Consider the following 15,480-nt stretch of genomic DNA (forward strand, 5'->3'; position numbering starts at 1 on the left):
ATATAGTTTCTTGAAATTATTCACCTCAGAATCATAAACAGAATATCTCAATACTCAAAAAAATTTTAACTGAAGAATGCTTGTTAAAATTAGTGTCAGTTGGTTATTGCAGTCAGGTGTTGACTGCTTTATAACTTTGAAATATTCTATAATGTAAAATTTAACAACACAGCTTACCTATTTGATTTTTTCTTTTGAAGGAATTAGCTGAACAACTTAAAGCCCAACTTAAAGAGGCAAATAAATTTAAAGAAACCGTAGCACAGATATCAGCACAAAGATCCAGAACAAAGGTAAGTAATGAAAGCTTATTTGAATGTATATTACTTTGTTTAATGTTATTATAGTACAGCAGTGGTATTGTAATTCTAGATGTCTATATGTAAATTTCACTAGCATTCCCTGGTGAAATCCTCATGCTCAGGCCAAGGAAATCGTTTATTCTAAATTCTGTGGCTTGATGATGTCCTTAAATTTTTTTTCCTACAGTAGAATAAGAGAATTGAATAGATATTAATTCCAGATAAGACAAATGATTTTTGTCTGGTTTGTTTGTCTATTATTGAATGGAACAGATAAAAATGCTTACCTATTTAGAACTTTCATTTGTGTATGGATGATTTTTGCCAGCTATAAGGCTGTTTTATAGATAAAGAATTGATAGGACTAAAGCATATTGAGATTTGTTTATAAGAATATCCATAGAAAATGTTTGTAATTAAACATTCACTTTCAGTGTTTGTAAAATCAAAAATTGTGGATTGAACAGTGTTGGGAATAATGTAAAACTCTGGAGCATTTACAAAACAGAAAGCATTTATAAATCCTTTCTATTTGTAGCAGAAAATGTGTTTGTGTTTTTGGATAAAAAATGTTAAGATTGGTTTGCCTAATTTCACTTTTAATTTCTTGAGATAAGCACTCTCTACTCTGTAACTCTTGTCCTGGGACTCACTATTGTCGATCTGGGATTAAAAATGTTTGCCCCTGTGCAATGCCAGGTTTGTTTGTTTTTTTCTTCTCCATAGAACAGACCTCTCTGTTGTAAGTGGATATAAAATGAGTTGGCTTCAGGTCTTTTGTGCTGGCAACATCATGAAAATGAAAGTAGCAAAGTGACACCCAAGGGAAGGAAGTGGTTTAATTTTGAGAGTGTATCAATCAGTTTGAGGCCCTGGTTTGTTAATTCCATTTATCAAGCATTTATTGAGGACTCTGTTATTTTACAGTGTTCCAGGTCTTCTATATACTTAAAATGCTTACCTTTTCTTGGCCTGAAAAGGTGGCTAAGACAGAAAATCACAAATAGTATAATGGTTGCTTTCTTAATGACTCGTAATAATAGCAATGTGAATATTCTTAACATTACTTGGGAACTGATGGTTGGCTGCGATTACATTCTTGTTTTCCTTGTTGAACAAGAAAGTAACTATATCTGTGAAATGGAAATAAAGTGCAAATTTACCAGAATTGTGAAGAACTAGAAAATAAATGAAGTACAGGGCCAGAATTTGAAGGCCTTACAGATTCTTGGGCTTTCCATGTTAGGTTTAATTCCTTTAGTCTTCTGTGCAGAATTAAGGTTGTTTACAGATGTATAAAATGTGTGTGTGTGTGTGTATTCTGTTTACGCTGAACTGATAGTGTCATAAAATGTGATTGACTTTATGAAAAAACTAAATAAAGAATATAGGAAATGGGGCTAGAGAGCTGTCTTGGTGGTAGAATTATAAGTTTAGTTCCAGCATGCACATAGCTGCTCACAAACATGTGTAACTCCAGTTCCGTGGGATCTGTATCACTCTTCTATCCTCTTCTGGGACTAGCTTCACATGTGGTACACGTGTATGCAGACTAAACATTTATGCATGTAAAATAAAAATATAAAAATATAAAAATATACAAAAGTCTCAATTTTTTATGTTGAATTGAATCAACATAAAATTCCTATGTGCTGACTTCAAAGATCTATGAATGTTAAGTTTTTAGATCTTTTATTGCATTAATAACATATTTCACCCAGGTCATTCTGAGCATCACCCTGGTCTGGGAAATCAATAAATCTTGGAATCACCAGCATATGACAGATCTACCTGTCATATGCTGGCTTTCTTTTTTTGTTTGTTTTTTGTTACTTTTTTTTTTTTTTTTTTTTTGAGACAGGGTTTCTCTGTAGCTTTTGGAGCCTGTTCTAGAACTAGCTCTTGTAGACCAGACTGGCCTCGAACTCACAAAGATCCACTTTTCTCTGCCTCCCGAGTGCTGGGATTAAAGGCGTGGGAGCATAGACAACAGATGTCCACAAAGCCTCTGCTGGCAGCAGATAACAAACGTGGTCCCCAGATTACAGCGGGAATTATATTCGTCAACTTGGCCTCTGGAGGCAACATAGACCACAGACTTCAGTATGACCCTCTGTGGCAGTGCCACCATCTTTGTTCTTTCCTTTATTATCCTTCGACGCATTTGGATGAAATTGTTTGAACTGGGCCTCTAACACACACTTGGAATCTTCGCGATTTCGGGGGGTGGATATGGCAAGTTCAAGGTCAGTGTGAAATACAGAGTGAGTTCAAGGCCACATTGGATAATTTAGTAAGACTGTATCTCAGAATCTTTTTTAAAAAGGTAATATCAGGGTTAGAATATAACTCAGTGGTCGGCTGCTTACCTAGTATTATGCATGACGCCTTAGATTCAACCCCATGTGCCCAGTTAAAAATGGTTAACAGAATCATTTGGAGATTGCCTCATTAATTGAATTATAAAATTGCTAAAATGAACTTTGGGTTTCTTCCCCCTCCTATTTTTCATTTTATGGTTAATTTACAATGAGTGTTAAAAATTCAAGAGACTTAAAATGATCCATAGGTCTTTCTGAAATCTAGAATCTTTTCTGTAATCTGTTGTTAAGTGTGGACATTTTGCATTATAAGTATTTTAAATATTAACTAAACCTTTTCTTAGCAAGAAGATGAAGAAGTGATCCTTACTAGAACAGATGAGTCTGGAAGAGTGTGGCCTGTGAACACCCCTGGAGGGACCCTGGATATGAAAGCAAGAAGAAGAAAGAGACAAGGAGTATGTGTAGCTTATGCTTTCGCTTACAAATTCACAATTCTCTTTTTCTCTTTGGAGTTCATTTTGCATTAGACTAGAATTTTCTATTGAAATGAAAATATTGAAAAATAATAAATTTTCACTTTTATTCTTAGTTGTACCCTTTTACTTTTTACAAAAGGCAGACAATTCAACCATGTTTTTGGAGTGACTGAACATGGAAGGCTTACTGCAACTTTAAATTTAGTTTACATTTTTGACATTGTATTCAGTTTCTTTTGCATATTTACCATATTGCACATAGAAATGCTTGACCTCTTAGACCTGGTGTCTTTGTAAACACCTAGTTTGAGGCCTAATGGTAGGGTGTTCACATACAGTAATGTCTTAATTACATAGGGGGTATGAGCTTTTAAACACTGTATTTTCTATCTTCCATCTCTGATAATTAATTTTTAGCACTACCTTGAGTATGGAAAGGTGGCAAAAACAACACCTCTACTTTCTATAAGTTAGGTTTTTGTTTTAAAATTGAAGATCATGAACATGATAACTGAATATAAAAATTTTTGTTTGCTTTGGAATTTTTGGCAACTATGGGTTGTTTACCTGTTGAGTGCCTATCCTTCTTTAGATACTAATTAATTCCTTGAATACTGAGAGATGAGATTGATACTCCTAATGTAATGGGGAAGCTGGAGAGATACGGTGAAAAATAAATGAACAATTAAAAAGGCAGAACTGTCTAGGAATCCATAACCACAATATCAGATGTCATGAAAGCCTTTTTAAGTTGCATACTACTGAACAACCTAAACAAGTGATTAAAGTCAGAGACAGATTCATTCAGGCCTTGGATTTGCATTTTTGAGTGTAGGCCAAATATTAAGTATGTGGAAACAGGGAAATCATATCAAATGAGGTTCAGGTTATTAATAGCAATGTTAGAATAAATGATGGGACATTGTTTTTAGGCATTGCAAAGAAGTTAGGGGATGGGTTCTGCTTGGATACTAAAATGAGGGGTTGAACTAGGGAGAAAGTAAATAGCACTTTGTGATTCACGTGTGGATAAGGAACCAACTGAGGAAAACTCAGGGCTTTTTATGGCCTCAGAATATCAGGTTTTTTTTTTTTATAAAGCTGTTTATAGCAGAAATTAGTGCTTATAAATGAATAATTTATAGGTCTGACAATCAGAACAATCTGTCAGGTTGGTGGCCTGGCTAACAGAAATGTATTCTTCTAGTACTGGAGAATGAGAACTCCAAATGACTGGTAGGTTAAACATTTGAGTTTACAGTGATGCTTTCTCATTTTATTCTAACGTAGTAGAGAGCAGACACAGAGCAGGTGCTGTCATATCTTTATAGGATACTAATCTTACTCATGAGGGCTATATCTTATTACCTGATTACCTCTCTAAAGTCCTGACTCCTTGTAACACATGAGTTAGGGGAGGGCTGCAGACATTAGACCCAGAGTAGTAGATGTTTACCTCTGATTTTTTTGTTTGTTTGTTTGTTTTTTGTTTAATTCTTATTTCCTGCTTGAATAATGGCAGTCTTTCTTCCACCATGTAAGGAGTTTTAGGTGTAAGGTAGAGTAGGAGAGATAGGGACAGGACAGTTGTAATCATGGAGAGCAGGAGAGATAGGGACAGGACAATCATAATCATGGAGAGCAGGAGAGATAGGGACAGGACAGTTGTAATCTTTGGCCATACTTGGGAGTCAGCTAATGATTGCTCCCTCCTGGGAAGAAAGACAAGAAAGGGAGGAAGTACAAAGTATAAGTCTGTCAGACTTTCTTTCATGTGGAAGGGACAGTTGTGATATGTGGTGGGATTTTTTTTAACACTTATTACCAGCTTTATGATTGATTTATAACTCATTCAAAACATCTGCCGAGACTTTATGTTCACTTTGCTTTAGGTTTCAACCCATGAGGATAAAGAAAGGATCCGATACTTTCCTGATGATGATCATCTGAGTCTCAAAGATTTAGTAAAAAATGAGAAGATGGGAACAGATATTGATCAAAACAGACTCTTCATGAGAATGACATCTAAGGTAAGATAGAGTGCTAGCAAACCTTTGCATTGTGAGAACCTGATTTGTAACTAACAGTGATGTACATGTTAAAGAGCTCTAATCTTAGGATATTTCATTATATTGAACTTTCTATATGGTATATTAGGAAAATATTAAGGCAAATATTGCATGTGATTTTCCCCAATTTTTTAATTGTAATTTTTTTCCATAAAATATATTCTGATAAAAGTTCCCCTCCCTCATATTCTTCTAGATCATTACCCACCTGCCCGTCCATTCAACTCCATAACCTCTCTCTTTTTCTTCCTAAAAAATAAACAGACAAGCCAGAGTAAAATAAAACAAATGGAAATAAAGATGCATGAGAAACATGCCCACCCCTACACAAACACACCCACCCTCCATAGAAACACAAAGTCAAAAACTCTGATATACGAGAAAAGACCAGTAAGGTTTAAAAGTGCCCAAAATAAAGCATTATGAGACAAAAAGTCATTTGTTACATATTGTCCATCTAATACTGGGTATGGGGCCTCCTTTAAGTGTGGTTTGTAAACCCAGTGAGACTCCACACTTGAAGATAACTTCTGGGTTAGGGTGGGGGCTCATGTCCACTTCTCATCTTAGTGCTGGAACCCTGTGTGGTTTTTATCTCTTCAGACTCTATAAGCAGAGGCTGGCTGTTCATTTCTCAGCCACTCAGACTGGAATAATCAATCACACAGAAACTGTATTAATTGCAACACTGCTTGACCAATAGTTTAGGCATATTCCTGGCTAATTCTTATATCTTAAATTAATCCATTTCTCTTCATCTGTGTGTCACCTTGTGGCTATGACTCTTTACCAGGTAAAATTTTGGCATCTGTCTCCTTTGGCAGCCACATAGCGTCTCCTTGATTCCTCGCTCTGTCTCTCTCTCTCTCACTATCTCTCTTCCAGCCTGGCTATATTCTGCCTGTCCTAGGCCCAGAGCAGCTTCTTTTTTTTTTTTTTTTTTTTTTTTTAAATCAATGGTATTCACTGCATACTGAGGGGAATCCCACATCACTTCCCCTTTTCTGTCTAAATAAAAAGGAAGGTTTTAACTTTAACATAGTAAAATTACATAAAACAAAATAGGTACCAACCAAGAATTATAGTTACAATATTTATATCTACTTTATCATTTATCATAACTGAGGAAAACTATAATTATAACTCTCTATTCTTCAACTCTATCCAAGACCCCAGAAGGATATAATTTTACCTAAGTTAACAGGAACTGTATTGTAAGCAACTTCCAAAATTCTAAAATTGACAAAGACATCTTGTTGCCTAGATAAGTTTACCCGAAGTTCTTCTGTACCATTGGGGCATCCATCTTCAGTCTACAGGCCCATAGAATTGGGCAGATGTTTCTATGAAGCAGGAAATTTTAAAGACAGTTCTGCCTATATTGGCAGTTTATCAGTCACTTTCTTCTGTGTCCTGCAGAATGTCTGGCAGGCTCTTTCATGAAGGCGAACCTTGAAGGACAGTCTCATATTCTTTAGGCAACTTCAGCAGTCATTTTTCTGTGGGTCCTGCATGTCCAGTTTATTCAAGCAGTCCAGGCAAGAGCTGTTTCTTTCCCAAATGGCTAGCAAATTCCATAAAGAGCATTTTGAATGCCCATTACCCTCTTGAAGTAGATTGGGGCTGCCTGTAACAGATGTGTCTCATTGCCATGAAAAGTCCTAATTTCTTAAACATTTTAAAAGCCATATTCTGTTAATTTTTGAAAGGCTTGAAAAATACCTATTCATCTGAAATCTATCTCTATACATCTAGAAAACCTAACATGACTACAAGCTTAATTATTATACAGATGTGTATTACCTTATATTTCTTAATTATATATCACATTTTTAAATGAGCTGTACAAACACAATACCTTAATCAAGAACAGAAATATACATATAACAAAATTGACCTAAAACTTGTATCAATAAACCAAGATCCATAACAAGGCAAAGTATTCATCTCTATATTATATCCCCTTAAAATGAAAATAAACATTTATAAACAGTATTTTGGAATTTGGATGTAGTTATCTCCAAACTGCTTCCTGATTTTTGTTGGGTGAAGTTAAGATACCTTTAAAATAACTGTTGGCTTAGCTTAGCAGCCTGTACAATGAAATGTCTCTCTGTACTTAGCCCCTTCACAGTCAAAAAATTCAAAGAAAATACAATAATATACATAATCCAGATTCTCTGTATATTTTCCATCTTTACATGGCTTTTTCCCTTTACTCCTTTAATCTGTGACTGTCTCTTTAAAGACTTTTTTAAAACCACTTCCTTTTATAACTGTCCATTGTTTTTCTTCTCTCTGCTAAGCCTACATACATTTATCTAACAATGTGACCCATTTAGAGGTTTTTTCATCTAAATTTGTCCTTATTTTGTGCATGTATCTGTAATTATTTTTTTGACTAGGAGCACTTTTTTTATATGCTAAGAGGGTATGGCTAGGACTAAGGTTTCTTTGCCTTTAGGCTCTGCCCAGTTTAACATGGTGGAGGCATGTTCACTGCCTCTGAGAGCCATGTTCTCCACCCTAGCTCCAGGGTTGCAGTGGGTCTATTTCACCATTAAGCAATTAGTAGCATGCTGTTCTCAAAACCCATTTAAGTGCTTGGCCTCCTTAAATAGTCAGTGTTCATGATACCAGCATGAACTAGGAAACCATCATTTCTTATTCTAAGTCGGTAAGCCTTCTGTTAATGGAGCTGTGGTGCCCCTGCTCGCCACCGACAAACAGAGCCTATCTGAAAAAAATGTTGTTACGAAGAAGCTTTGCTTGGCTCCTGTTTTTGTGAGACTAAAAACCTTTTTTTTTTAATAAAAAAAAGAACTTTCTTAGACTTCACATGAAAATTCTTGCCCCATTCTGGCTGTCATTTTATAGGTTGAGGCTGCTTGTTCATTTCCTGGCTGTTCAGACCTGAATAATCACATAGAAACTGTATTAATTACACCACTGCTTGGCCAATAGCTTAAACATATTCCTGCCTAACTCTTATATCTTAAATTAACCCATTTCTCTTAATTTCTGTGTATTGCCATGTGGCTATGGCTTGTGGGAGTAAACTTTGGGTATCTATCTCCTTTAGCAGGTACATGGCTTCTTCTTGACTCTACCTATTCTGTCTATATATCTCTTCCAGCCTGGCTATATTCTACCCTGCCCTAGGCCCAAAGTAGCTTCTTTTTTCATTGATATTTATTGAGCTCTATATTTTTCTCTGCTCCTCTCTCTGCCTCTCCCCTCCCTCCTTCCTATCCTCCCCCAAGGTCCCCATGCTCCCAATATACTCAGGAGATCTTGTCGTTTTTTACTTTCTACTTCCCACGTAGATTAGATCTATGTATGTCTCTCTTAGTGTCCACATTGTTGTTTAAGTTCTTGGGGGATTGTAGTTTGTAGGCTGGCTTTCTTTGCTTTATGTTTAAAAACCACCTATGAGTGAGTACATGTGATAATTGTCTTTCTATCTCTGGGTTACCTCACTGAAAATAATGTTTTCTAGTTTCATCCATTTTCCCACAAAATTCAGGCTGTCGTTATTTTTTTTTCTGCTGTGTAGTACTCCATTGTGTAAATGTACCACATTTTCCTTCTTCTTTCTTCGGTCGAGGGGCATTTAGGTTGTCTCCAGGTCCTGGCTATGACAAACAATGCTGCTGTGAACATAGTTGAGCACATGTCCTTGTGGCACAATTGAGCATCCTTTGGATATATACCCAAAAGTGGTATTACTGAGTCTTAGGAAGGTTCTTTCCTAATTTTCTGAGAAATTGCCACACTGACATTCAAAGAGGTTGTACCAGCTTGCATTCCTACCAGCAATGCAGAAGTGTTCCCTTTTTCCCCACAGCCTTTCCAGCATAAGTTGTCATCATTTTTGATCTTGGCCATTTTTACAGGTAGAAAATGGAATTTCAGAGTTGTTTTGATTTGTATTTGTCTGATGACTAAGGATGTCAAACATTTCTTTAAGTTTCTTTCAGCCATTTTAGATTTCTCTGTTTAGGTCTGTACTCCAATTTTTTTATTGGATTGTGTGGTCTTTTGGTGTCCAATTTCTTGAATTCTTTGTATATTTTGGAGATCAGACCTCTGTCTAATGTGGGGTTAGTAGAGATCTTTTCCCATTCTATAGACTGTCATTTTGTCTTGTTGATAGTGTCCTTTGCTTTACAGAAGCTTTTCAGTTTCAGGAAGTCCCATTAATTGTTTCTCTCAATATCTGTGCTGCTGGGGTTATATTTAGGAAGTGGTTCCCTATGCCAATGCGTTAAAGGGTACTTCCCACTTTCTCTTCTATAAGGTTTGGTGTGGCTGGCTTTATGTTGAAGTCTTTGATCCATTTGGACTTGAGTTTTGTGCATGGTGATAGATATGGGTCTATTTTCATTCTTCTACGTGTTGATATCTAGTTATGCCAGTTATACCACTTGTTATATATGCTTTCTTTTTTCTATTTGATATTTTTTGCTTTTTTAAAGATCAGGTGTTCAAAGATATATGGATTGATATCTGGGTCTTCTCTTTGGTTCCATTGGTCCTCCTGTCTGTTCTTATGCCAATACCAGGCTGTTTTCAGGACTGTAGCTCTGTAGTAGAGTTTGAAGTCAGGGATTGTGATGCCTCCAGAAGTTTTTATTGTACAGGATTGTTTTGGCTATCCTGGGGTTTCTGCTTTTCCATATGACGTTGGGTACCATTCTTTCGAGTTCTTTGAAGAATTTTGCTGGGATTTTGATGGGCATTGTGTTTAATCTGTAGATTGCTTTTGGTAAGATTGCCATTTTTACTATGTTAATTCTACCTACCCAGAGCATGGGAGATCTTTCCACTTTGTGGTGTCTTTTTCAAAGATTTAAAGTTCTTGTCATACAAGTCTTCCACTTGTTTGGTTAGAGTTACTCTGAGATATTTTATGCTGTTTGTGGCTATTGTGAAAGGTGTTGATTATCTGATTTCTTCCCCAGCCCTTTTATCATCTGTGTACAGAAGGGCTACTGATTTTTTTGAGTTAATCTTGTATCCTGCTACATTGCTGAAAGTGTTTATGAGTTGTAGAAGCGTTTGATAGAATTTTGGGGATCATTATCATATCATCAGCAAACAGTGAGAGTTTGACTTCTTCTTTTCCAATTTGTATCCCCTTGATCTCCCTTTGGTGTTTTATTGCACTAGCTAGGACCACAAGAACATTATCGAATAGATATGGAGAGAGTGAACAACCTTGTCTTGTTGCTGATTTCAGTGGAATCGCAGGGGTTTCTCTCCATTTAGTTTGATGTTGGCTGTGGGCTTGCTGTATATTGCCTTTATTATGTTTATTCCTTGTATTCCTACTTTCTCCAAGACGTTTATCATGAAGGGAAATTGTATTTTGTCAAAAGCTTTTTCGGCATCTAAAGAGATGATCATGTGGTTTTTATTTTTCAGCTTGTTTATATGGTGGATTACGTTGACAGATTTTCGTATGTTGAACCATCCCTGCATCTGTGGGATGAAGCCGACTTGATGATGGTTCTGATGTGTTCTTGGATTTGATTTACTCGTATTTTATTTAGTATTTTTGCATCAATGTTCATGAGTGAGATTGGTCTGCAATTTTCTTTCTTAGTAATGTCTTTCTGTGGTTAGGGTATCAGGGTAATTTTAGCCTTATAAAAAGAGTTTGGCAATGTTCCTTCTGTTTCTGTTGTGTTGAATATTTTGAGGAGTATTGGTGTTATTCTTTGAAAGTCATGTAGAATTCTGACGTGAAACCATCTGGTCCTGGGCTTTTTTTGTTTGGGAGAATTTGATGACTTTCTATTCTTCAGCAGTTATAGGTCTGTTTAATTTGATTATTTGGTCTTGATTTAATTTTGGTAAGTGATATTTCTCCAGAAACTTGTCCATTTCCTTTAAGTTTTCCAATTTTGTGGAGTACAGGTTTTCGACATACGACCTGATGATTCTCTGTATTTCCTTTGTGTCTGTTACTATGTTCCTCTTTTCATTTCTGATTTTGTTAATTTGGGTAGTGTCTCTCTGCCTTTTGGTTAGTTTGGATAAAGATTTGTCTATTTTGTTGATTTTCTCAAAGAACCAGGTCTTTGTATCATTGATTCTTTGTATTGTTTTCTTCGTTTCTATTTTGTTGATTTCAGCTCTCACTTTGAATATTTCCTGCCGTCTAGTTCTCTTATATGAGTTTGCTTCTTTTTGTTCTAAAGTTTTGAGTTGTTCTGTTAATTCACTAGTGTGGTATTTTTGCAGTTTCTATATGTAAGCATTTAGTGCTATGAACTTTCCTCTTAACACTGCTTTCATTTGTCCCATAAATTTGTTGTTTGGTCGTTTTCATTGAAATTTAGAAAGTCTTTAATTTCTTCCTTTATTTCTTCCTTGACCCATTGATGTTTCAGGTGAGCATTGTTTAATTTCCATGTGTTTGTGGGTTTTCTGGAATTCGTATTGCTGTTTACTTCTAGTTTTATACCATGTTGATCTGATAAGGAACATTGGGTTATTCCAAGTTTTTTGTATTTGTCGAGGTGTGTTTTGTGAAGGTTCCATGAGGTTCTGAGAAAAAGGTATATTCTTTTCAGTTTGGATGGAATATTCTATAGATGTATGTTAAGTCCATTTGGTGGAGATCACTGACTCTGGGTCTGGTGGTTGGCTCAATCCTTATCTGCCAGGTTCTGGGACTGAATAGGCTCCCAGGAATGGATTTACTCTTGGCTTCTGCTTCTGGTGTAGCTTGTTTCCTCAGGCCCTCTGTCCTAGGTGGCCTGTCCAGTCCCACTCCTGTGGAATTGGTTGCCCAAAGTGGAATTCTTGCATCAGGGCAACTTTGTCCTAGGTTACTGGCTTTGACCTGTATCTGTAAATCCTGGTCTGATTTCCCTCCTGCAGAAGTCCCTGGGTTGGAGTTGGACCTGGAAAGGTTTCTGGTTCCGGTCTACTGCCTTGGCACAAATATTGCTCTGTTCTTGTTTCTTGTCTTAATGGAGATGTCAATTTTTTGGCACTACTTGTAATAAGGAGCGACAGGCTGCGTTCCCACCCAGCTCCCGCATGGCTAGCTTTATATCCGAAATAATTACATGGAAACTGTATTCTTTTAAACACTGCTTGGCCCATTAGCTCTAGCCTCTTACTGGCTAACTCTCACATCTTGATTAACCCATATTTAGTAATCTGTGAAGCACCACAAGGTGGCTTACCGGGAAAGATCTTAAACTGCATCTGTCTAGGAGAGGAGAATCATGGCGACTGGCTCACTTCCCTTCTTCCCAGCATTTTGTTCTGTCTACTCCTCCTACCTAGTTTTCTGTCCTATCAGGGCCAAGGCAGTTTCTTTATTAACCAATGAAAGTAACATATAGACCCTCCTCCATCATTTCCCCTTTTTCTGTTTAAAAAAGAAAGGCTTTCACTTTAACATAGTAAAATTACATATAACAAAACAGTTATCAAGTAAGAATTACAGTTACAATATTTATATCTATTTTATCTTTATCATAATAATGGAAAACTATAACTAACCATTCTTCAACTCCACCAAAGACTCCAGAAGGATATAATATTACTAAGCAAACAAGAAGTCCAAAACTCTAGAAATGACAGAGACATCTCACTGCCTGTACAGTCATCCAAAGTTCCTCTGTACCGTTGGGGCATCCATCTTTGGCCTACAGGCCATAGTATCCAGTAGACATTTCCATGAAGCAGGAAATTCCAAAGACAGTTCAGTCACTTTCTGCTGTGTCCTGCAGAATATCTCACAGACTCTTTCATGAATCAGGAACCCCGAAAGACCATCTCACCTTTAGGCAAGTTCAGCAGTCCTCTCTCTGCAGGTTCTTTGTGTCCAGTTTATGCAACAGTCCAGGCAAGAGCAGTTTCTTGCCCAAATGGCTATCAAACTCCATAAGGATCCTCTTCAATGCCCATCTTCCTCTTGAAGTAGTTTGGTGCTGCCAGGAGCAGACGTGTCTCATTTCATGAAAAGGCCTAAGTTATTAAAACATTAAATGCCATATTCTTTAGTCTTTGAAAGATATGAAGAATGTCTATCTAACTGAAATATATCTCTATATATCTAGAAAATCTAACATGACTACAAGCTTGACTATTATTGATGATTATTCATTAACAACCTATATTACATAATCATAATACCTAAATAAAGATCAGAAATACATATAACAATATTGACCTTAACTTAATACCAATAAAGCAAAATTTATACCAGTGTAAATTATTCATATCTATATCGTATCCCCCTTTAAATGTAAAAGAACATTTATAAACAATATTTGGGAATATGGGCACAGTTTTTTCTCTCCAAACTGCTTCCTGCCTAATGGGGGCACTGTTAATCAGATCTTTCATGGTGTAACTTGTGTGCCAGGTTCATCTCAGTCAGCAGTTGAGTGAAGAATTTTTTTGACAGTGTTCACAGCAACCCTTCAGGAGGGCGTGATCCATCATACCATATTGGGATAGAAGCAATCCACAGGGTCTCATCCTCTGTGAAAACAAAAGAAGAAACTCTTTTCCAAAGCATCGTGTTCTTAGATCCAAATTCTGAAGTCATACCCTTATGATATCCATTCTGGTTTAGCTTGCCAGCCCATGTAATGAAATGTCTCTCTGTGCTTAGCTCCTTTTCAGTCAAAAGTTTTAAAGAAAACACAATAATACACAGAATCCAGGCTCTCTGAGAAGTTTCCATTTTTACGTGGTTTATTTTTCTTTATTTCTTTTAATCTATAACTATCTTTACTCTGTCTCTTTAAAGACGTTAACCCTTTTTTAAAGACATTAACTTTATTTCTATATTATATTTTTTCTTCTCTCTCCCAAGCCTATGTCTGAATCTGTCCTGTTGTGAATCTGTAATTCTTTACTATCCAGGAGCATTTCTTAAAATGTTAAGCACTTCTTAAAAACTTAAGTTGCAACCATGTAGAGGTAGTATGGTACCGCCTGTTTACTGCCAGTCTAAACCTTAATTGAGCTGTTATTATGGTAATTACGATAGTTCCCACCTGAGGTCAGCACAGTTCAACATGGGGGAGCAAAGACGGAGCCGCTTTTGCCTCAGCCATTTGGTGTCCATGAGCCAAGCACAGTTCCAGGCACACAGCAAGTCCACATTGCTATCAAGCAAGCAAGCATTTTAATCACAAAAACCCCATTCAAAAGCTCTGTCTCCCACAGGAGCCAGACTGGCCGCATAGCCCAGAAAGCCGGCATTTTAAAACGGCCAGTTTTTTTTTCTGCTGCTGAGTCAGGAAAATTTCTCTGCGGCATGCCACCCACAAACAGCAAAAAGATGCGTTAAACTCTGTTTTTTCTCTGTTTAAAATTAAGCTCTCTTAGGTTTTACATAGAGTTTGTTACCACGTTGGGCAGCCACTCTGTAGTAAGGAGCTGCTGGCTGTGTTCCCGCCCAGCTCCTGCACGGCTAGCTTTATATCCGAAATAATTACATGGAAGCTGTATTCTTTTAAACACTGCTTGGCCCATTAGCTCTAGCCTCTTACTGGCTAACTCTCACATCTTGATTAACCCATATTTAGTAATCTGTGAAGCACCACAAGGTGGCTTACCGGGAACTGCGTCTGTCTAGGAGAGGAGAATCATGGCGACTGGCTCACTTCCCTTCTTCCCAGCATTTTGTTCTGTCTACTCCTCCTACCTAATTTTCTGTCCTATCAGGGCCAAGGCAGTTTCTTTATTAACCAATGAAAGTAACACATAGACCCTCCTCCATCAGCTACTAAGGAAGATGGAAACAATGCCAATCCTTTATTCTTGTAACCAGTTTTTACATATGGGAATGTGAGATGAAAACTCATTTTTGTTTGATGATGGCAGTAGGAAAGTAATGGGTAAAGCAATGCTTTCAGTTTGGGGCAAAACTAGGGATACATGGGTTGCTATGGATTAAATGCATGGGCCACCATGCCTGACTACAATGTTTCTTCTTTTAAGGATTTTCTGTATTCTTTTTCTTTTTTGTAAAACATACTGTAAGCTGCAGGCTAGAGCAGAAATCTGCTGGGGATTCCCTGGGAGTGGATGCTGAGGTTGAGGAAAAATTAGACTAAGAGAAATGAAGACAGAAACACAGGACAGACTGGGAGCAGTGAAGGTCAATACCAAACAGCCCTGAGTCTAGTTACTTCTTGCCATCTTTTTGGTGATATTCTTTGCCTTTATTCTAGAGTTTTTAGATATGCTGTTAAGTTACTAGCATGAGATCACTCTGATTTTTTTACGTAGCTACCAATGCTGTGAACTAACCTTTGAGAAAAACCTT

The 15,480-nt window shown here is 36.9% G+C and overlaps 1 protein-coding gene across 2 annotated transcripts in view; it reads left to right on the top strand.

The window, feature by feature from the left end:
* The window catches only part of Cwf19l2 (CWF19 like cell cycle control factor 2), a 73,495-nt gene that overhangs the window by 26,798 nt on the left and 31,217 nt on the right, over positions 1-15,480 (top strand). For both annotated transcript variants that reach the window (XM_057768735.1, XM_057768736.1), the window contains 3 exons: positions 201-293; positions 2,968-3,081; positions 4,995-5,132. In XM_057768735.1, the coding sequence (XP_057624718.1) occupies positions 201-293; positions 2,968-3,081; positions 4,995-5,132 (345 nt within the window). The remainder of the gene's footprint in view (positions 1-200; positions 294-2,967; positions 3,082-4,994; positions 5,133-15,480) is intronic.

Source organism: Chionomys nivalis, chromosome 4 (assembly GCF_950005125.1).
Source record: "Chionomys nivalis chromosome 4, mChiNiv1.1, whole genome shotgun sequence".
Lineage (NCBI taxonomy): Eukaryota > Metazoa > Chordata > Mammalia > Rodentia > Cricetidae > Chionomys > Chionomys nivalis.